Here is a 21,685-nt window from a genome sequence, read left to right as displayed (position 1 = left end):
TTAAGAACTCACAGCAAAGGAAAGGAAAGGTGGAGAAATATCCTATCATAAACAGGCGCGTCTCTTAATTTATAGCATCACATGCAAGCCAATCATTGGCTTTCTTATACTTTATTCATTCATCAAAAGCAAGATCTACCTCCTCCGTTCCGTCCTTTCCTGGGTCCTATTTTTCCTTACATGTTTTGTTAAACCCACCTGTGTGAGGACAGGAAGGAGAGAGCAAGAAAGATCCTACCCATCTAATACAGACTTAATTATCAAAGAAAAACACAGAGACATATATATAATTTCAACTACATTAACTTCAAATTTGACACAAATATAATTTACTTTCTTCTGCCTCTCCATATATTAATTGTTCTCTTTTTGTGATGCGAACTTTGAGGCCATGCTTCATCTTAAGCAATATTGAAACTGCAAGAGTAACAGGATGATCTCTTACCACACTGACTTGATAATTCCTTAAGATAGCAGTAGCCACCATCTTCATTTGAATGAAGGACAGGTTCTTGCCTAATCAAATCCTGGGTCCTGCAGTGAAACTAAAAAACTCGTACGATGGTACCTGAAGAAAGCCTCCTTTCTCTGAGATCCACCTCTCAGGCTTGAATTCCAAGCAATCTTTTCCCCATATCTCTGCACACCTTCCCATGGCATACAAAGATAATAGTATCACAGTATTAGGACCAACCTCGTGTCCACTGGGAAGTTTGTCCTGTTTGATTGCTTGCCTTCGTACTATGGGTATGGGTGGATACAACCTCAAAGCTTCGCAGAGAGCACCGTGGAGATATAATTGATCTTTCACTTCCTTTCCTTGTTTGATCTCTTCAAGAATCTTGGCTTCCACCAAAGGGTTTGTAGTAACAAGCCAAAAGAAAAGAACCATGTGAGAGCTAGAGTTACAGTCTCCCTACCTGCAAGAGATAGAGTAAAAGCAGAGTCCCTCAAGAACCTGTCATCAAAGTGTTGTTTTCCTTCTTCCTCCTTCATCAGTAATGCCATTAGCAAGTCATGATCATCGTCCTCTTTCTTCTTCATTTCCTTCCTTTGCCTGATCTCTTCTCTCTTTGATGCTATACTTCCAAGGAGGAATTGGTCAAAAGTTTCGATTGTTTTGACCATTTTCTTCTCTGGTCCAATTCCGAGCCACCTCTGAAGCTTCCAGACGCTTCTAGGCACTACGTATCTGTAGAGTAAAAACTCCTCGGATTCATTTAAAGCTCTCTCCCATGCAATTTCTGGAAAATCAACAGCAAGGCACTTTGGGTCGCGTTCCAAGAGTACGGAGCTAATAGTGTCGAAGCTGAAGCGATTGAACACGTCTTGCAGATCCACGTCAAGCGGTTGCCTGACGACATGATAAAGAAGAGGAATCAGACAGCTCTCCACCTTCTCTCGAATGATCTTCTCACGAAACTTGTCGAAGCTCTTTGTCGCAAACAACGAATGGAGAATGGTCCTCTGGTATTTTCACGAGTCTAAATCTGCAACAAGAGCCCCTTCTCCGAAAGCTCTGAAAATCCTGCGATACTTAGGCCCCTTCACGTTGTTGCCGAAGTTCTTGCTCATGATGTGATGTGCGTTCATGGGATCACAGGTCATGAGAGAGTTGATCTCAGTGAACGATGGTCCATGGAAGTTTGCAGTACCACCTTGTGTTTGCAAAGCGTGAGTTAGCAAGTCTTGGAAGTGGCACAGATCACCAAGAAATGGTGGCAACATGCCGAGTATAGGCCATTCTGTGACAAGGGGGTGATCTTTACAGCATCGTTTGCTATGGTAATAATATAGAAACAAGACCAGAACCAGGAAGCTGGCGACCATTTGGGCAAAGTTGTGGAGCATTGTTAGGAGGAGGGTTTTGATTCTACAATGTCAATTATGTGTTATATATATGTATGTATGTATGTATGTATTATAAGGTACCCAGATCCTCCCGTGATATGCATTATCTATATCCATCTCTGAATATTCATTCCAGACCGTTGATATATTGAACACGTAATATAGTGGTTGAGATCAAATATGATGTGTGAACAAACGTGTATGCATTTGCTGCAATTACGTACAGAGCATACTGTAATACTTTAGTTTCTTAATAAGAATTTTTGTAAGATTAAATATTCTTAATTGCCCATGCGATTCGTCGTCATTTAGGCAAGAATCATTGGTTTTAAAATTTAAATGTCATTAAAATATGTGATATACAATGGTTTTCCAAACTGTATGGGATATGCATTGGAGTCACCATGGTCCATTAAAAAAATGTTGAACATATTTTTTCCCTTGTTTTTTATGCTTGGTCCATTAAAAAAATGTTGAACATATTATACCTCAAGTAGAAAATTTTAGATATTTGAGAGCCATTATTCAAAATGATGGCGAAATCAGTGGAGATATTTCATATAGAATTCAAGCTTGGTGGTTTAATTGGAGAAAAGCTAAAGGAGTTATTTATGACCGTAAGGTGCCTAATAAACTTAAAGGAAAGTTTTATCGCACTGCTATCAGACCGACAATGTTATATAGTAGTGAATGCTGGACTCTAACAGGACAGCAAGAGCATAAAGTTGGAGTAGTAGAGAATGTTACGATGGATGTGCAGACATACACGTAAAAATAAAATTCGAAATGAGCACATACGCAAAAAAGTGAGAGTGGCACCTATTGAGAAAAAATAGTAGAAAATCGATTGAGATGGTTTGGGCATGTATAAAGAAGACCAAGGGAGGCACCAGTGAGAAGAGTGGAACATATAACTTTGAGTCCGATTAACAGAGGTAGAGAAAGGCCTAAAAAAATACTCTTGAAAGTTGTTGAACACGATCTCTTAATTAATAATATTTCTAAAAGCTTGATAAACAATAGAGCACAATGGCGTCTTGCAATCCATATAGTCGACCCCACCTAGTGGGATAAAGGCTTATTGTTGTTGTTGTTTTTTATGCTTGGCTTTTTTAAATTTAGATCTCATTAAAAGATGCATAAATGAAAAAAAAAACAGAGTTTCATGAAGCCTATTAAAAATTTGGTGTGATAATTAAAAAAAGGTTGTATAATTAAAAGAAGCTGTACATTGTTTGATTTAATAATTGTATAACTCTTTGGGGAAAAGAAAATAAAATAAAATAAAGATACTCCCTCCATTCGAAAATATAAAGCATTTTTTAAGAAATTGAATATTAAAAAATGTCTTTCAAAGTGTAATCATTGTCTTTTTCCAAAAGTGTCTCTATTAAATAAATTATTTTATATTTATTTTATAGTGAAACACTCTATTAGATAGGAAAAAATATGAAAAAGTAGAATTAGTTTGAAAACAAGTAACTATTTCATTGAGGGTGAGATTCAGTTAAAAATATCTTATATTTTTTAACAGAGGAAGTAATCATATTCTCTTTATCAATGTTGTTTTTTTATATTAATGGTAATTTTAAGAAAGTTGATCAACTTGCTTCACGGCTATCATGTAACATTGTTTTAATAAGGAATGAAAAATGACCACCGGAAAATGACAGTAGAGAATAGATGGATAAGAGTAGTGGAAGAATACAATATCTTAATTCAAAAGATATATCAATATTCAGGATTATATAAATTTTTTTATTATATATTAATTATTAAGTTTAATTTTATCTAATATGAAGTTTCACATATCGTGTTATTAAATCCACCCACTGCCTCGCACGGCACTCAATAGTCAATCTCACTGTTATCATTCGCTCCAGCCTCCAACTCCAGTCAGTCTCACTCCAACCCTTAGCCTCTCATCGTTGCGTTCAACCTCTCGGTTTTTCTTCCACTTAATATTTTAGCTCATAGCTTCGTTCAACCTTAAGTATCGCACAATTGAAGTTAAAAGAATTTAATTATGATTTCAATTGCTGGCTAGCAGAAAATTTGCATTTATCATTGGTTATTTTAGTTTGTTACTACTCCGACTGCCTATTAGTATCAAAATATGTATTTATTTGAAAGAGAACGACCATTAAAAATACATAAAAGGACCTAAATCACATGTAAGGCAGGCCTAAGCTGCCTGCAAATGAGGGTCAAACTTTACTAATACGGCACTTTTTAAATAAGCGAGTTTCTCAAGTCCGACCCTTCTTAGCCGGGCCAACCCATTTTGCTATCTCAAGCCTCTAGGTGTAATTGTGAGAGAAAGATCATATAAAATGAGAGAAATGTGTGCATCGGCCCTCACTCATTTCCCCCCTCATTCTGTCCTTATATGTACTTGAATACGTGTGGTTTGTGTAACCAAACTAATATTGGGTTAATGGGGATTGTTAATATAATTAAATATAATTTAAATTTTTTTTAATCTTATATAACACTTCTCTACAAGAAAGGGGGTCTCACACCACACAATAAACCCTTACATACATCCATAATTTTTGTCCCTTTAACCTTACAGGGATTTGATCCTTGAAATCTTGCATCAAGAGGTAGGATAATAAAGTTGTGTGCCACTTGAATCAAAGGTTTCTGGCAATTAAATCTAATTTAATTTATTATAGACGGAACATGATTTCCATCAAATTATTAGAAAGATGGGTTTGAGAGTGAGAAACGCGCAATGTCCCTTGCTCATTGTTTTTTCTAGTCTCCGTTCCTTTGCAGAGCCATAAGTCCATTTGGTTATTAGAAAGAATTGAAATAAAATAAATTGAAAAATAAATATAAAAATAAGATAATCAAAAAGGATAAATGAACTGCATTCATAAGAGAAAGAATAATTAATTTATAAAGTTAGAAATTATGATTCATTACTATAAAATTATTAATATAAGATGCCTCATATAGGACGGTTGTAGTCACAACCATCCTATATGAGCAAATAGAGCTATGGCCCATGGAACGTTAGAACACAAATAGGATGGTTTATCAATGAATCACCTGATATGAAACAAAATATAGGACAGTTCCCTTGGAAATTATCCTATATGTGTTTCTAGAAGTTAAAAAATGATTTAAAAAAAATATTAGTAGATAAAGGCAGGGTTTTAAAAACCAGACCGAACCCGCCGGTTCAACCAGTTGAACCGGGAACTGGCTCCTGGTCCGGTTCGGTCGACCCTTAAAAACCGATCAGCAGAGAACCGATCAACAACCGGTTAAACCGGTCAAAAACCGGTAAAACCGAACCGTTCTCATGAAAGAACCGGAAAAAATTAAAAAATAAATTAAAATTAAAATTAAATTACATCTTTCTTGATATTTAAATGAAAAGTTCAGTTATAATTAATATTAATTATGTATTTATCAAAAAAAAATATATTATCAAGCATCTATAATATTTTTTGAAAAAAATGCATATTTAAATGTATTTTTTATTTAATTATGATATATAAATTAAAATATATTAATTAATATTAACGGTTTGACCCCGGTTCGACCACAGTTCGACCAATGAACCGTGAACCAGTGCCTCATCCGATTCAATGATCGGTCCGGTTTTAAAACCTTGAATAAAGGACAGTTGTAAGTGAGAACCGTCCTCTATGTTGTTGCATTATAGGATAGTTATTTCGACGAACCGTCCTATTTACAGTCTACTATTAAATCTCTAACTCTTGATATCAATTTTTAAATAGAGTTGCAGAACCTAAAAACCTCTCGCACGCTAGTGTTCTTTAAATCCCAAAATCTCATAAGCTCAAAATCTCTACTCCATTACTTGACGAAATCCCAAAACTCAAATCTCAAAATCTCAAGTCAATCTTGAAGCTCCATTGTTGTCAACCCCTCTCTCTTCCTCCCTGTGTAATTTTGCCAAGTGTTCATCACACTCTCTCCCAAGTTTGTTTTGGTCTTTGGTCTCTCTAATTGCATGGACGGCTTCTAATGATTATTCCATTGGTTCCATTTTTGTGTTTAATTTTTGATATTTTCTGCCTTCTAATTTCTTCCATTGTTTCTGATTTTAATTTCTGATTTTTTTTCTTTTAGCCCTTTCTTATTTTAATTTTTTTGCTCATTTACAAATTCAAGACATAAGGTGTTTGTGTTTTTGTATGAGTAGACTTGTTATTTTATCATTTAATTGCTGGAATTTTGCTTTCAAATTTAAATTCAATGGTTAAATGCATGGTTGTATTGAATTGATGAATGCCTAAAGCTTAAGCAATTGTATGGTTACATTGTGAGGTTTTGAACAGACTTACCTACATTTAATTTTGCAATTGAGTCTTGGTTAGGCACTTGCTAGCTAGTTGCTAGAGGGTATGAGACTGGCCTTTTATTTATCACAATACTCCATGCACTTTCTAGTTTCTAGTTCTAGTAGTCCTAAAAGCAAAAATTATGGTTTGGGGAAAATTGATTTGAAGTGATACAATTTTGGTAACCAACTTTTGTCCTCTTTCATGAAAATAGAAGCTAAAAACCTAATGTTCAAGATTCCAAAAAGATAGAAGTCGCTCTTGAAATGCATGTGAATTCTAAAGTTCTTGAAGGCAAGTCAAATAACTTGGGACTATTAATAAGCTTACTTGGACAAGTTCTTTAATCTTGCTTCTTCTTTTTTTATCATGGATGATATTTTTGTTGTTGGTAAATTCTTTTTTGTTGTTGTTGTTACTGTTGCTGCTATATTGTTGTTGGTGGTAGTGGTGATTGAGTTTGAGTTGAAACTAGATTGTACAAGGATAAATTTAAGTATGAAGAGAAGGCAAAATTCTATAGAAAGTCTCAATTTTAAGCCATTATTTGCTGCCAAATTTTTGTTTAAGAGTACTCTTAAATGAAATTGTGGTTTATTAGACAACTAAAAGAACTTCAAGTCAAACTATAATTATATTTATTTTTAATAATGCGGATATTTTTGTTAGGATCCTCATTATTTTTTAATCAAGTAGCTCATGAGTAATGTATTATTGTGTTAGTAGTTAATTTATTTATTATCTTGAACCTATAATGATTAAGCCACTCATCGCATTTGCCTCAACAATTTTTGATAGATTGAGATTATGGATAAAGAATGAATGTATGGATGTATGCAGATCGACAATCAAGGGAATATTTGAAAGGGGTGAGCCACTTTATTATGATTGGCGTTGAACATGAAGCAAGCACAAGAACATTGTGTGCCTTTGTCTAAGATGTGGATTTATGAGATGGGTCACTACACAGGACTTAGAAGACCATTTAGTATTAAAAGAATTGATCAAAATTATAAGTATAGAGGTAAGAGACATGACCAGCAGTAGCCATAGCTATGTGTTAAATGACTTTGACACAAGTGTGTAGATGAAGTAGATCGTGTTGAAGAGATAGTCAACACAGTTGAAGTAGAATTGAATGATTGTTCTAAAATGCTTGAAAGGTTGAGAAGCAATAAGAGGATACCATTGTACACTAATGCTAGGAAACACGTGTCAAAGTTAAAATTGAACCAATTGAAAGCTAAAAGTGGTTGGAGTAATACAAGTTTCACAAATTAATTTTTCATGTTATAATAATTTTAATTGTCATTAACTAATTTTATTATCATGTATGTTGTAGTACTATCTAAACTATGCTATACCTCATTTTGAAGATACACATATTAATAAAATCCTCAAAAACTAGAGCGAATATGTATATAAAAAGTGGGTCACGTCCAATATGAGGTGATAATATATAGTTAGTTTAGAAATAGATTAGTTTAATTATCAATATATAGTTTACATATTTTAGGGATTGTTAGTTTAGTTTAAAATGATTGATTTATTATATCATTGAATTTTAAATAGAATAATTTTGACATAATTAAATTGTAAACATTATAGTTTTAAATTGAATAGTGTAAATCTAATTTCTAAACTATTTTGAAATTTTTTTGATATATTTTTTTCTGTATTTTAGGGGCCGCTAGAAAAGCAACTCCCCTATTTCAAAAAAAAATGGTAATATAGGACGGTTGTGGCCTATTACCTTTGTGGTTTTACATTTGGTTGAAACTAGACAATTTTCTGTGCATTGCACAGATTGAAATTAAAAAGTTTGAAACAAATATTATCAATATCATTACTATCAATACATCTAAGATTGCTAAATTTTTGAGAGTTCCTCTATTTTATCATTTTTCTTTTTTGATATTTTATTTGTACACATCTTGTTTTTGGCTAAATTTAAAATTTATTGCCAATATTTTAAATTATTAAATATTTTTAATATTTATAAATATTATAAATATTAAAAGGTCAAAAGGCAGAAAAAGGATTTGCGCCTAAAATGCATAAGAAAGCACACTCTTATCTCTTCCTCACCAAGAAGGAAAGAGATATATTTTTTTCTTATATATGTATATATGGTCAAAGAATTGAATATGTATTATCTGCCAAATCATTTCTGCCTCGCTTTTTCTATGTGAAAAGATGAAGAGTCGCTGCATTATTTTGTTAATGCAAAATGTATGATAAAATATGTACAATTTGAAGAACCAAGACCACAAAATAAAGATTGATGAGCCGAATCAAAAGTAAACTTCTTTTTATTTCCTTTTTTTTCCTTTTACCGATAATGTTTATGGATGACAATTGATGAGAGTTGATTAATATTAAGTACAGTGAATAAAGAAAATACATGAAAAATAAAAAAAGAAATTAAATCTCATTGATTAGGAAAATTAAAAAGACATGAGAAAGTACAGCGAATGCAGAATGATAGCTAGATGGAGTTAATGCTAACAATTTAGAAAAATTAAAAATGAGATTACTCTTGAATCAATGTTCCCATGAAAGTAGACTGAAAATGCATGAAAAATAGGAAAATAAATTATATTTCATTGATTAAGAAAATTGAAAAGGTATGGCAAAGTACAGTGAATGGAGAAGGATAGCCGAATGAAGTTGATACTAACAATCAGGAAAATTTGAAAAGGAGACAACTCTTAAATCAATGCTTCTATAAAAGTAGATTGAAAATTCATGAAAAATAAAAAAATAATTAAATCTTATTAATGAATCAAGAGAAATTTTCATATTAACATTAGCCTAAAATATATTAACTAATGAAAATCAATTTTTTTTACCATTTAAATTAAAGCTATGAGATTTCTTTCCCTCACAGTGGCTAAAAAGATTCATAAAACTCCTCCACCTCGGCCACCAAGCTCTCCACTATCGACAACAAATTCATTTTGAAAAATGGCTTATCAATCATCGATTAGGGCATATGAGACTAAGAGATGTAAAAATATTCTTATATTGGGAACAAAAACTTTCTAGCAGGACTCAAGAGCATGGGAAACAGTATAATTAATACTCCCGCGATAGATGACTCAGGAAAAATTTGAAGTAGAATTTATTGCCCCTCTCTTGTGAAAAGATAAAAATCAATTAAAATAAATAAAAAATAAATTAAATTCTATCAACTAATTAGAAAAAATATTTAATCACATTAACCAATGAAATAGTAATATTAATATTAATATTAGGTTAAAATTAAATTGATTATACAAAAATTAATGAACCAATGGGCGAGAAGAGATTTGTGATCAATTACCTTCATTCTACAAGATATGTAGATATGTAATTTAATTCTCTCATCTCGTGGAAAGATAAAAATCAATTAAAATAAATAAAAAAATAAATTAAATTCTTTTAACCAATGAAAAAATATTCAATCACATCAATCAATGAAATAGAAATATTAATATTAGATTAAAATCAAATTGATTATACAAAAAGTAATGGACCAATAGGAGAGGATAATTAACATTATACCAAAGTATGTTGACTAATAGGAGAGAAGACATTTATGACCAATTAATTTTATCCTATAGGATTTGTTGATATATATTGAATTGATATGGAACAACATATAGGACAATTCTAAAAAAATCATCCTATATTTTCCTAAATATAGGACAATTATGTAACCGTACTATATACCTTTGGATATAAAGGACAATCAAACCTAACCGTCCTCTATGATCAAATCTATTATAGTGATTTATAGGATTTTTTAAGGGTAAGATAATTCTTACATTTATTACATATATTAATGAATTTTATCATACTTATCACATAAAAGAAAAGGGTGATTTACTTCATTTTTATTTGATTTTTTTAATCCATTCCATTTTTTTTTTTTTTAGTACCCAAACTGAACCATATATAATTTATTAGTGTACATTGAAAGCTAATTGAATTTATTAGTGTACGTATCTCTCAATTGTTAAGGTTTGGTCCGTTTGAAATAAAGTTTTCTTAAAAATATCTAAATACCCTTATATATGTCAAAATTAATTGGAAATCCAAATTTACAATTATCTCATAAGATACTATTGCATGCTTTTTAATTCAACTTTTCAATTATGTTTTTCTTAAAATAATATAAAAATCATATAAATTATTTTAAAAATTATGTTTTTAAGTTTATAATTGACTTTGACATGTACAGAGATGTTTGAAAATTTTTTATAAAACCATAATTTTAAATTTATAATTAATTTTGTCATATATAATAAGTATTGAAATATTTTTTAAAAAATTATAATTTGAAGTTCATAATTATTTTTAATATATAAGAGAGGTGTTTAAATATATTTTTACAAAATTATAATTTTAACTTTTAAAAAAAATTTCCATCAACTAGGCTGGCTAAAGCTTGGGAAAAAGAATTAATTAATTTGATCATCCAACCATTCACTGCATTGGTACGTGGGATCAATATAGAGAGGTTGGGGCCACATAAATTTTGAGACCAGTGGGCCATGTTTTTAATGTTTACAAGAGAGAGAAATGTTGACCAAAATTGAATAGCAAATGGGCCGAATTGCCAGTGATGCAGTCTTACAAGTCACCAACATAATTGAAGATGGGGAGTAGCAGGTGAACGCTATCAGGCAAGGCACAAGAGGAGGAGGCCTCATAATTACCTATATACCCCTCCCATTCTTCTTTCCCATCATCTTTCGTCGTCACTCCCCATCATCGTTCTCCCTTCGAGAATTGTGCATCATGTGAACAAAGACGAAATGTGTGATATGATAAGGGTTAAAATTTAAAATGCATTTTTCCTCAAGTTTTTTTTTCCCTTGTCAGGAATGCGAGACATTTTATACTAATAAATAAAATATTTTTTTAAAAATTATTTTTTAAAAATATAAAAAATTTCTCTTAATTCATTAGTAGAGAAAAATTTTTGATCCTTTAAAAAATAATTTAAAAAAAATACTCTATTTATTAATGCAAAGTGCCTACTCCTTCTAAAAAAAAGCAAAAATGCACTTTAATGAATTATATAATGTAATATGTTTTCAATTTTAAAATTGAAAAAACAAGTTACAAGGTCCATTCCTTCTTTTTTTAATACAAAATTATAAAATATATATTAAATTTGAGTGATTCAATATTTTAAAAGAAAATCATTAATTGATTGAAAAAATTATAAATAATAACCTAAAATATTAAAATGACTTAATCATTGTTACTTTTCTCATTAAGTCATTTTCTATAATTTATTTAAAAATATTATTATTATAATAAAAATTGTTAAAATGTTTAATATTTATTAAGAAAATAATATTTTAAAAAATTTAATATTGATCAAGTCTCTTAAATTTTTTAGGTATTTTTTAAAATTATTTTGGTCAACTAACAATTAAATTAATGGATATTTAGAGCTAAAGTGTCACTTATTTTTAATGAAAAATGGCAATAAAATCCCTTCGAATTATATAAATGATAATTTAGTCTCAAAATATCATAATATCAATGAAGTCCGTAGGAACTTTTTTATCATTAAAAAATTAATATAAATGACTAAATTACCCTTAGTTTAAGATTTCAAATTTGAACTTACGAATTGCTATTGCATTCTTGTGATTTTAAGAAAAAAAGTTGTGAATGTTAAAACAAAACTTATAAATGATAATTGATATTTGAACTAAGGGTAATTTGATCATTTATATTAATTTCTTGATGACAAAAAAGTTCTTAGAGACTTCATTGGTATTATAGCATTTCGAGGGATTAAATTATCATTTACATATTTCAAAAGAATTTTTTTATCATTTTTCTTATTCTTAATTGGTATTTTCATATAAGAGTTAAATTGTTTTTTGTTCACATACTTTCCTTCAAAGAACATTGAGTATTCTATCCTAATAAGAGAGGGATTTTTTCTATAAACTATTTTCCAAATGACCAAAGATCCCCTCAGTTAATAGATTACTAAGAGAGGTGGAATTTTACTCTTTTGAAAAATGTTTTAGAAGAAAAAAGGCTTCATTTATTAGTATAAAATGCTCAACACTCCTCAAAAAAATGTAAAAAGAAATGTACTTTAATGCTAATAATAATAAAAATGTACAATTTTTTTAAAAAAGATAAATGTAAAAAAAACTTTTAAATATTTAATTTTTTATCTCCCCTGAAAGAATGAAATATATATTTACCAGGTGTGGTGATAGGCCACAGTAAGCAACATTGATGTGGCATGGCCGTTGGGCCTATTTTTGCCAGTTTTTGTAGATGCATTAGTGCGGATCAAAGCGAAAGTTTTATTAAATTATTGAGAAAATATGGGCAAGGATTAGGTGACATTAATTTATTAGAGTTAGGAATGAATCGAGGAGTGACTATCCAATAATAGAAGGAGAGAAGAAACAAACAAGATTAGTGAAAGAATTCCTAAACTCAAGCCTTAAAATTTTGGGTTATAATATAGTACCCTTCAACTAATCTTATCAATATTTCCTCTCTTATCATTAATGGGTAATTGCTCTTCATTTAGAACAAATAATATTAGAGTCTAGTTTCGCTCAGGACGTGAAAATTTGTTATTATGCACATGTTTGAAATCCAAAATGGGAGTGGCCATAAATGCAATAGGGATTTGTGTGTATAACACTATTTAAAACCTAAAAACTAGATGATTCTGATTGCTAGTGCATAGACTTGGTGTTTGTAAGGTATTTTTGATATTAGGAGCTTATTGACTCACTTTTTAGGGGAAAATTATTAGGCTATCTAATTGTGAGTAAACTTGAACTGATATAGGAAGTTTCGCATCAAATAAAATTAGGTTTAATAACTAATATAAACTAAAGGAGAAATACCCATAAACTTGAGCCTTACAATTTTGAATTAAGATATCTTATCCTTCTTTTAATCATGTCCATTTCTTCTCCACCCCATTTCCAAGCGTTCCCTCCCTATTTCTAATAAAGTGGTATCAAAATCTAGTTTTTGCCTTAGAGTTGTAAGCCCATTATTACTCATATGTTTGAAATTCAAAATAAGATTAGCCTTAATTATAGTAGGAACTTATATGCATCACACCATTTGAAACCCAAAAGCTAAGCTAGCCCTAATTGGAAGTTGAGTTTTGATATTTTAAATTAAAATGTGGGGTTATTCTACTAATCTTCTCCAACATCATTTGTCAATAATTTCTATCTCTCTCCTCTCAATTAACTAACTTTGAAAAGTTGTAAAAAAAAATTATATTTAACTAATTATTTTAATCCAATAAAAGTAGTAAACTAATTTGAAAAGTTGTAAAAAATTTATATTTATCTAATTATTTTAATCTCATAAAAATAGTAAAGGGGCTTTATAGAAAGGAGGGAGTATGCAAATTGAATATTTATTTTAGTTTAAAGTCTTAAATTTGATTTTCCTAAAATTATGGACCACCCTTGAGGGGATGTATAGCCATCTGGGCTCTGGAGTAGGTGAACTCGGGGTTGGGTTGTGGCCCAACAGAAAACGAGCTTTTATACTCAAACCCAAATTTTTTGGGCGATAAAGTAAAATGACCCAGTTTGTTTTGTTTTTTTAATAACAAAATAACCCGGTTTGTTGAATCAATTATCATATACATGTGACATTCAAAATTTTAGTTAAACCAAACAATTTTAAATTTGTTGTATAATAGAATAACTCCATCTCACTTTTTTGTTTTGTTTTAATATGAAAAAGGATAACTCTTATGCCTCGTTGATACATTAAAAATAATTTTGATGAAAATAAAAATGGATATATAATTTTGAAATATGTTTGGTATGATAATGGAATTGAGAAATTATTTTTATTTAATATTGATATCTAAAATATACAAAGACTAAAATGCCCTCATCAAAAAAAAAATTTGGTCCTACCAAAATAATTGAAACTTGGCCAGCAACATTGAAGTGGGACAAATAAAATCTGTTGCCATCTTTCTATTATCAAAACAACAATCAACCTTTCAGAAATTGCAAGAAATCAAAAATCAATGCTTCAAGTTTGTGAAGGAATGAAATAAAATCTAAATAAAAAAAAAAAAGACTAGGTGAAATCACACAAAACCCAAAACCCAATTTTGAAGGTTTTGGTCATGTAGAATAAATGAAATCATCCAAACTCCAAATGCACCATAGAGAAGAAATGAAATCAAATCTGAACAAGAAACAAAAGGATATATAGCTCACAACCCAACAATCAATTTACAAAAAAAAAAAAAAAAGAAGATAAAAGATTGTAAATCTAGGAGATGGAGGGGAGAGAGAAGATCGAACCAGTACCTGTGCCTTTAAGGATTCGTTGATCATGCCATCGGTGATGATGATAGAGGTTAGAGGTTGCCACAAAGATAAAGGCTATGTACAGTTGGCTGTTGATGGTGATTTCATTATTTTGAAGCTTAAACACTCCCTCTCCCGTTGATGGAGGTCTTGATTGGTGATGGGAGTGATGAGACAATAATGGGTATCAGGTTTGGAAGAATGGAAGAAGATGGAATCAGAGAGGGCCACCGGTAAGGTCACTGATGACTTATGGTGAGGAAGTCGAGGGTGTTTTGGTGGAATTGGATTCCACATGGAATTAAAAATCTGACATACCAAATGAGACAAATTTGAATTTTATATACAATTTTATTTTTATATTATTAAAATTTTTCATACCAAACGGGCCCTTAATTTTTAATTTTTCTTTTAATTATTGATTTATTTTTAAATTTTAATTCTTTGGAATTCAATCTTATTAGTTTGTTTTATTTTTAAAATTGTGGCCCAAAGCCCGATTTCTTAGCATTTACAATTTTTTTTTCTCATTGGTAAAAAAATGGGTCCGGCAATTGTTTTTTTTTTAAGAAAAAAAAAATTCTTTTTCTCTCGGTTCTCTACTTGATTTCTTCAATTAGTCAAAGCAATTTGAATTCATGTACAATTGTTGTGGTGAAAGGAGAAAGTTTTTATTGTCCAAAAAATAAAATTTGTTTAAAAATCTTTTTTTTAAAAAAAAAGAATCTACAGGGGGACACATTTCTCTTGCTTGCGCTATAAACTCACTTCTTGTCCAATTGAAAGAATTTAACACGGACTCATACTAACACGGATTTGAGTATTGCTGATAGACTTTTTCAAGTAGCGGGTTCCACCATAGAGTTTTAATGCTAGAATATTTTCAAAATTTGAATTCAAGACTACTTGTTAAGCTGAAACAATCATTTATCCCAATAATAATGGCCTATTGCCTTTGGGACACATTTCTTTAATTTGGAATAAGTAATATAAATAATATTGATTTATACAAATCCAATCACGAAAATTACACACAATCTGCCAACTCTGCAAGCATGTTTCAGAAAATAAAAGACTGATGAAAAAAAAATAAAAAAAAAATCACAGCAGAAATGAAACCCGAAAATCAGAACATAACGAAACACAACAAATCACACAAGCCCCATCTGATCAGAGTCATCTTCCTCAACATCTCTCTCTCGCTTCATCTCCTGGCGCCATGAATAGCTGCTATGTAGAAAAGCTGCGTAGCTGACAGTATAATCAAGAACGCCTCCATTGTTCTCTGCAAAATTCAACATTCCAAATCTCAACTCAACACTTATCATACAGTTTCTGGGAATAAAAAAAAAAAACACAGAAATTATCTGTTCTTGTCTTACCAGGCGGGCATTTCTGATATAAAGCTCAATCTCTTTGCAGGCGAAGCTGCACAAATCGTTTGCTTGTCAGATCAATACAGTAATGATCATACCCAAAAGAAAAAACGAAAAACTTTTGAATTCAGGCAAATAATGGTGGATGGATTATTATTATTACCCCATGGCAAGAAGGGTGAGAGTCCAAGCAACGGCAGCAACAGAAGCTGCAGATGGCAAGCTCTCAGGAGTCCATGAACGGACATGATTGAATCCAACAATTGCAGAAGCAGCTCCAACAACTCCAGCAATCAAAGAAAACATCACAAAGAATCCAGTGGCTGCATTCCCCATGGGGAAATATATGGGCGAAAAATGAGCTGGAAGTTCAAATCCTTGACCTGCAGTTCTCAACAGTAGTACAACATAAGCCAGATGCGAAGATAGAAACAACAGGAACTTCTATTTATCTTGTCATGAAACTCTCTGGATTGTGTCTGAGAAACATAATTGATACCTATGATGAAGCCATGATCTATTGCTCTGTTCATGGCCCATCCACCAATTCCCAAAACGACCACGTACATGCAGAAGTTGAGGAGCAGAAGCAATGTGGCAATGGGTTTCATTTCTTGGTTGGCCATCTCTGTACTGTGTGGATTTTCAAAAGCGGAAAGTTCTCTGATCAAGGAGGAGGAAGGAGGTTTCAGAAAGTTCCTTCTGATCGAGGATGGTGCAAGGGAGAGTCCTTTATGTATATATAAATATATGCATAGGATAATTGGGTGGAAACTCGGGTTCTTTTCTTGCCAAGGCTGCTAGTTCAAAAGATCATGCAGGGTTGTAAAGAAGATGAATGTTCGTGCTTCACTTTCAAGGCAGGACGAAATATGCCAGATTCTTCCTTGCCTCCCTTTTTCTTGAGTTTGTTTTATGTATAGTACCTTGTTCAGTTTCCTACATGTTCCTTCTTCGAGGCAAGTCATATTCTTTGCCCCTTGGGAACTCTTCCACTGTGGTCAGTGGCGCCAGGACTCTATTAGGGGTGCAAATTAATTTTAAAAATAATAATTTAAAAAGAATTATTTAATATTTTTTAAAATAATCATACATTTTATAATTGTCCCTTGCTCATTGTCAAATGCTATTAAAAATATTTCTTTCATATAAGTCACTAATTTATGATATTATTTATATATAATAAGTAACTAGATATTTAAAAAAATTAAATAAATAAGAATATTCCTTTCTAAAAATTACATTAGAGTTTTGAATTTAGTGAATTCATAATTAGACTTAAGTTAAAACATTCACACAAAAAAAAAGCCTCAATTTTAAGTGGTTCAAAATTTTGTGACGAGAAAGAATAAATAGTAAATATCTACTTCTCATTTGTAATTTCCTCCAAATTGAAGGGGTGTATATGGCCCCTCAAGTGAATGTAACTCCGCCACTGTGGTCCCAGTTCGTCTTCCAAAGTTTGCACTATTTTATGTCTATATGATGGCACTATTTTATGTTTATATGATGCTGGTATAATATATGTTAAACTAGACTAAATTTATGAATCAAACTCAGCTTTAAGTATTTATCATGAGTTTCCCCTCACTCATCTTTGCCCGTCTAATTTTTGAGCATTCTGAATCATTTTCTAGATGCAAGAGTTCATATTTCAGATATTCATACTCTACCAAAAGCAAATGTCAAAAAGTTGCCATTTTTAACCAGGGAAAGAAAAGACGTCTTTTTGCAGAAACGTCACTTGATCCGAATTGTTGCCATGTTCATGTGGGATAGTTCTCTAGGATTCATTCCGCTGTAACAAAGGCGGAATCAAAATCTGCCTGATGGAATAGAATACTGTAAGAATAAACTCAGACATTGCAAATAGTATTACGCACAAGCGTCTTTTCCAACTAAATTTTAAAACTTAAATAACAAACAAGACTACCTACAAATCGATTAAGAACCGAAATAGGAGACAGGTGGAATGGAACCAACATGGGATTCAAGTATCCACTCAACAGCGTACACTGAGCAATAAGTGTTCGTGAAAATGAAGACTCGGAAAAAAACATTCACATGCATCTGCTTTAGTTTTATAAAAGTAAAAATCCAGCATAAAGTAGGATGAGACCCAAAATTGTACAGGCCTAATAAAGGCAGAAGAGTAGGGTTATATCCGAATGTGTTTTTATGACATCCAGGCTCCAGCTTATATTTCGAAAAAAACATTTTCATGAAGCATTGGAAGTGCAAAAACCTGACCGTTGAAAGCTGAAAAATACTTGGGGATCCGAATCAATAGACTAAAATAGTAAAACGGCCATTAAACAAGCCAAATATCTTAATGTAAAACATGCTACGAATTTCAGCAAAAATAAAATTATGACAAAAATCTATCACCACGACATTTATGTCAACCAAAAAACTTGCTACAAATCACAAGTGACTTTCAGAGTCATCCAGATTATTCATCCTCCTGACTGCGTAGTCTGGCTGTTTTGTTGGTAACAACAACATCAAGCTGGGCCAGCTCTCTCAACTATCTCCTTTCTCTTCCTTGTGGAAACATTGTGAGCAATCTCAGCACAGTATGTCCTGAAATAACAGATAATCGGAACATCAGCGAAAGTTCTGATGCCATGCAATACAGTCTGGAACAGAGAATCAACAAATTGGGACGAATCAGTTCACCTATTATGCATCATGAGAAGTTCTAGCTCTTTGACATTGTTCACAACAAATTTCTTGAAACCATTTGGGAGATAGTGTCTAGTCTTCTTGTCTGATCCATAGCCAATATTTGGCATTAAAGTGCATCCCTTGAACTTCCTCCTGACACGGGAATCAATACCCTTTGGCCTGCGCCAGTTTTCCTGCAGTAAACACGCAAGAACATAATTAAAGTTACAACAAAGGCAATCAATTACAAGGTTAAGTCACAACTTTAGAATATTGGCAAAGGCTTTCCTAAAGCTGCATGTACTCCTAAAGTCGCACCATTAGTAAGTGCAGCAAAGCAAATTCTGTTGGTTCTTGACATTCTTTAAACATAAAACATTCTAAATTATAACAGGACCTGGATGGAGGGAAACATCTTTTTCAGGGAGAAGATGCACCAAACCTGGTATGAATGGATTTAAGATGTCAACAGGGAAATAGTAACAGAAGGCCTATATAAAAAGCAAGCCAACTGTGTCGCAAGACCTGTATAAAATTTCTATATGCCCTTCAAACGAAATGCCCAGCTACAGAAACAAAATCTGGACATCAGATACCACGGGCAAAATATACATGATAGAACCCAAACATGATTACATACACGCCACATCAAAAGAAATAATATGAACAATATGACACGCCATACAAAATTCTCATATTGACTGCAGAAAAGTTTAGAAAAACCAATTAGGGATGCCTAACAAAAGCAAAAAGATGCCTCATTGTCATGGAACTTCAAATAACTATGACTTCAACTAACATTTATCAAAGGCAAAACGCAAGCAGAAACTCTAATATGCAACTTCAGCCGAAAGATGGTGATATTTTGTGTAATAATCAGATATCAGTCATAATAATTAAATGCTTTACATCACCAGCAGCAGAAGCACCGGTATAAATTCATTAGTACAGTTTAAGAACATCATGAACACATAAATGAACATTTGGTGATAAAATAGTCAATACACACAAAGCTATCCAAATATACAACAGAGGTCAGATGGTAGTGCATGTTAAAAATCATCATTCGACTGCAGAATTGATGGATAAACATCATCATCTCTCATTTACTGAATCACCATATTTTGAGGGGGCCATGATAGACGTGTTCTGACACGAGAAAAGACATATGATTACCATTTACAACATTACAATCAAAGGATAAAATGAAGCCGTAGTGAATTATTGTCAGAAACTTGTAAATAGGCTAAAGAGCAAAGATCGCTTCACCTGAAGTGATTTAACTAGTGTTAGGTGTGCAACAATAAAACGAAAGGAAAGCAGGTAGAAGAATACAGACGAGCACATTTTTTATGTTTCGATGTGAAAGAAACATTAGCAATGACCTTGAAATGCACTGAACTACAACATACTAGGATCAGATACAATGTCAGTCACCATCTTGCACCAAATGGTGCAAATTAAGACTGGGGCGACAAAAACTGTCATAATATCCTATCCGAGCTCAATTGAGTCCTCCTCTACGCAGAATCACAATTGTAAAGAATGTAACTGGGTCATTAAGTTAAGGTTCAAGGAGTGTTGGAATTGCATTCGAAGTTAGGCTCGTTATAATGCACTCTAGCCAAAAAGAAACAACCATTTGCAATAACTGGCAAGGCGCAATGAAACAGCAGACCCCAAAGTAATCCATTAGTTCACATTGAACCGGTATTAAACCCGCAGGTTTGAATTGAGAACAGAATAAACAACCAACACCTAGCTCAATAGATCGTCAAATCAGACAGCAAATCAGGACATTAAAAAAATTACATATTTATACAAATGTCGTTCGGTTAGATACCTTCACAGAGATCTTGCGGTCGCTCTGCGGCCTCTTGAACTTCTTGACCCGCTTCTTCACGATCTTCTTTGAAAGCAATGGCACGGCCATTTTTGCTTCCCTGGTTCTTCAAAAAGGCACTAAAACAAAAAAAAAAAAAAGAATGCTTTAGAACTTGCACTAGTCGACATAAACAACTGGAAATTTTCTAACGCAAACCCATTACTCTGAAACTTTGAAAAATTCACAATCAAAGTTAATATCCAAAAAGTTCAACAATTGAGACAGGGTGAGCAGGTGTCAGAGAGTAGAGAGACTTACAGCGAATTCCCCTTGCCGCCCAGTTCGTACTTTGAGCCTTGTATAAGTTTAAAACTTTATAGGAGCCCTGTGTTCTAGGGTTTTTCTGTTTTTTTTGTTTTTTATTGGCACTGTCTTCTCAAAGGTTTTTCTGGGTCCGCTTGAGATGTGTTTCAAGAGGAGCAAAACTAGGCCCAATTAATTTGGGCCAGAAGATTAAGCCCAATGTAAGTTAAGAGGGGAGGGGTGAGCGGGTACTATTTTGTTTTGAGATGTGTTTTAAACTTTTAGATACAGATATCTGGTGAAAAATATTTTTCTTATTTGTTTTTGAAATATAATTTCATACATATAGGAATCTATATAGATAAATAATATTCACAAATCATAAAATATGCAACTCACTATTTAAATTTCGTGCAGTACGCATAAAAACATGTCTAGCATAAAATAAATGTATAATAAATAGCATTATTTTCATGTCATCGATAAAGCAACTCCATCATTATGTGTTTAATATATTTTTCATTTGTCTCTTTTCATTGTTACGTATGCACTCGTTTAAAATTGCAAGGTTTTTTGGTAGCATTTCAATTTGTAGATTTAGATTTAAATTTAAAATTTAAAATATCATATTTAAAAGGGTAAAAGGGCAAAATGAAATTTTTTTTTTAAAAAGTGTTTAGTATCTTAAACTTTTTTTTTTTAAAAAATGTTGCTTGAAACTTTTAAAAAAAAAGGAAGAAATTTTTCCATATCATTAAATATTGGGTAAATGGGTTTTGACTAGAAGAAAAAATGACGTGACATGCTAATTGGATTTCTTCTCTCACCCTCTTCTCCCTCTCTCTTTCCCTGTGTTTCTTATCTACAGATCAACACCAGCCTCTACCATTGAACAATTTCCACATCATAGACGTCAGTGTTGTTATTTAGTTCCAAATGATAGTCATAGGGGTAGTGATGCTCACTTATCAGGAATTCCTTTAGACTAATTTTCATAAACATGAA

General features: G+C 32.0%; 3 protein-coding genes and 3 non-coding genes across 6 annotated transcripts; all 6 read right to left on the bottom strand.

Annotated features, from left to right (window-relative positions):
* Positions 1–382: 382 nt before the first annotated feature.
* On the bottom strand, positions 383–1,830 carry LOC129299281 (alkane hydroxylase MAH1-like; the record flags this gene model as incomplete). Its single annotated transcript, XM_054937753.1, has 4 exons — positions 1,481–1,830; positions 921–1,354; positions 569–846; positions 383–487 (listed from the first exon to the last, which is right to left on the bottom strand). Coding segments are annotated over exons 1-4 (1,167 nt in total), but the record flags the coding sequence as incomplete, so codon positions are not given.
* Positions 1,831–15,474: 13,644 nt separating this feature from the next.
* LOC129299280 (membrane protein PM19L-like) lies at positions 15,475–16,583 on the bottom strand. Its single transcript, XM_054937752.1, has 4 exons — positions 16,385–16,583; positions 16,049–16,268; positions 15,892–15,937; positions 15,475–15,794 (listed from the first exon to the last, which is right to left on the bottom strand). Exons 1-4 carry the CDS (start codon positions 16,509–16,511, stop codon positions 15,714–15,716), a joined length of 474 nt encoding a protein of 157 aa, XP_054793727.1. The 5' UTR covers positions 16,512–16,583; the 3' UTR covers positions 15,475–15,713.
* Positions 16,584–18,178: 1,595 nt separating this feature from the next.
* LOC129299282 (60S ribosomal protein L32-1-like) lies at positions 18,179–20,736 on the bottom strand. Its single transcript, XM_054937754.1, has 4 exons — positions 20,696–20,736; positions 20,396–20,514; positions 18,565–18,746; positions 18,179–18,468 (listed from the first exon to the last, which is right to left on the bottom strand). Exons 2-4 carry the CDS (start codon positions 20,483–20,485, stop codon positions 18,390–18,392), a joined length of 351 nt encoding a protein of 116 aa, XP_054793729.1. The 5' UTR covers positions 20,486–20,514; positions 20,696–20,736; the 3' UTR covers positions 18,179–18,389.
* On the bottom strand, positions 19,389–19,474 carry LOC129299284 (small nucleolar RNA Z196/R39/R59 family). Its single transcript, XR_008590532.1, has one exon. It is a non-coding gene; the product is annotated as a small nucleolar RNA Z196/R39/R59 family (small nucleolar RNA).
* Positions 19,582–19,658, bottom strand: LOC129299283 (small nucleolar RNA Z195/SNORD33/SNORD32 family). Its single transcript, XR_008590531.1, has one exon. It is a non-coding gene; the product is annotated as a small nucleolar RNA Z195/SNORD33/SNORD32 family (small nucleolar RNA).
* Positions 19,967–20,047, bottom strand: LOC129299285 (small nucleolar RNA U31b). The gene has a single exon (XR_008590533.1). It is a non-coding gene; the product is annotated as a small nucleolar RNA U31b (small nucleolar RNA).
* Positions 20,737–21,685: the final 949 nt, after the last annotated feature.

This window comes from Prosopis cineraria, unplaced genomic scaffold (assembly GCF_029017545.1).
Source record: "Prosopis cineraria cultivar Desert tree isolate PC_DT_omini unplaced genomic scaffold, ASM2901754v1 PC1107, whole genome shotgun sequence".
Taxonomy (NCBI): Eukaryota; Viridiplantae; Streptophyta; class Magnoliopsida; order Fabales; family Fabaceae; genus Prosopis; species Prosopis cineraria.
This window is presented reverse-complemented; position numbering and strand designations above follow the sequence as displayed.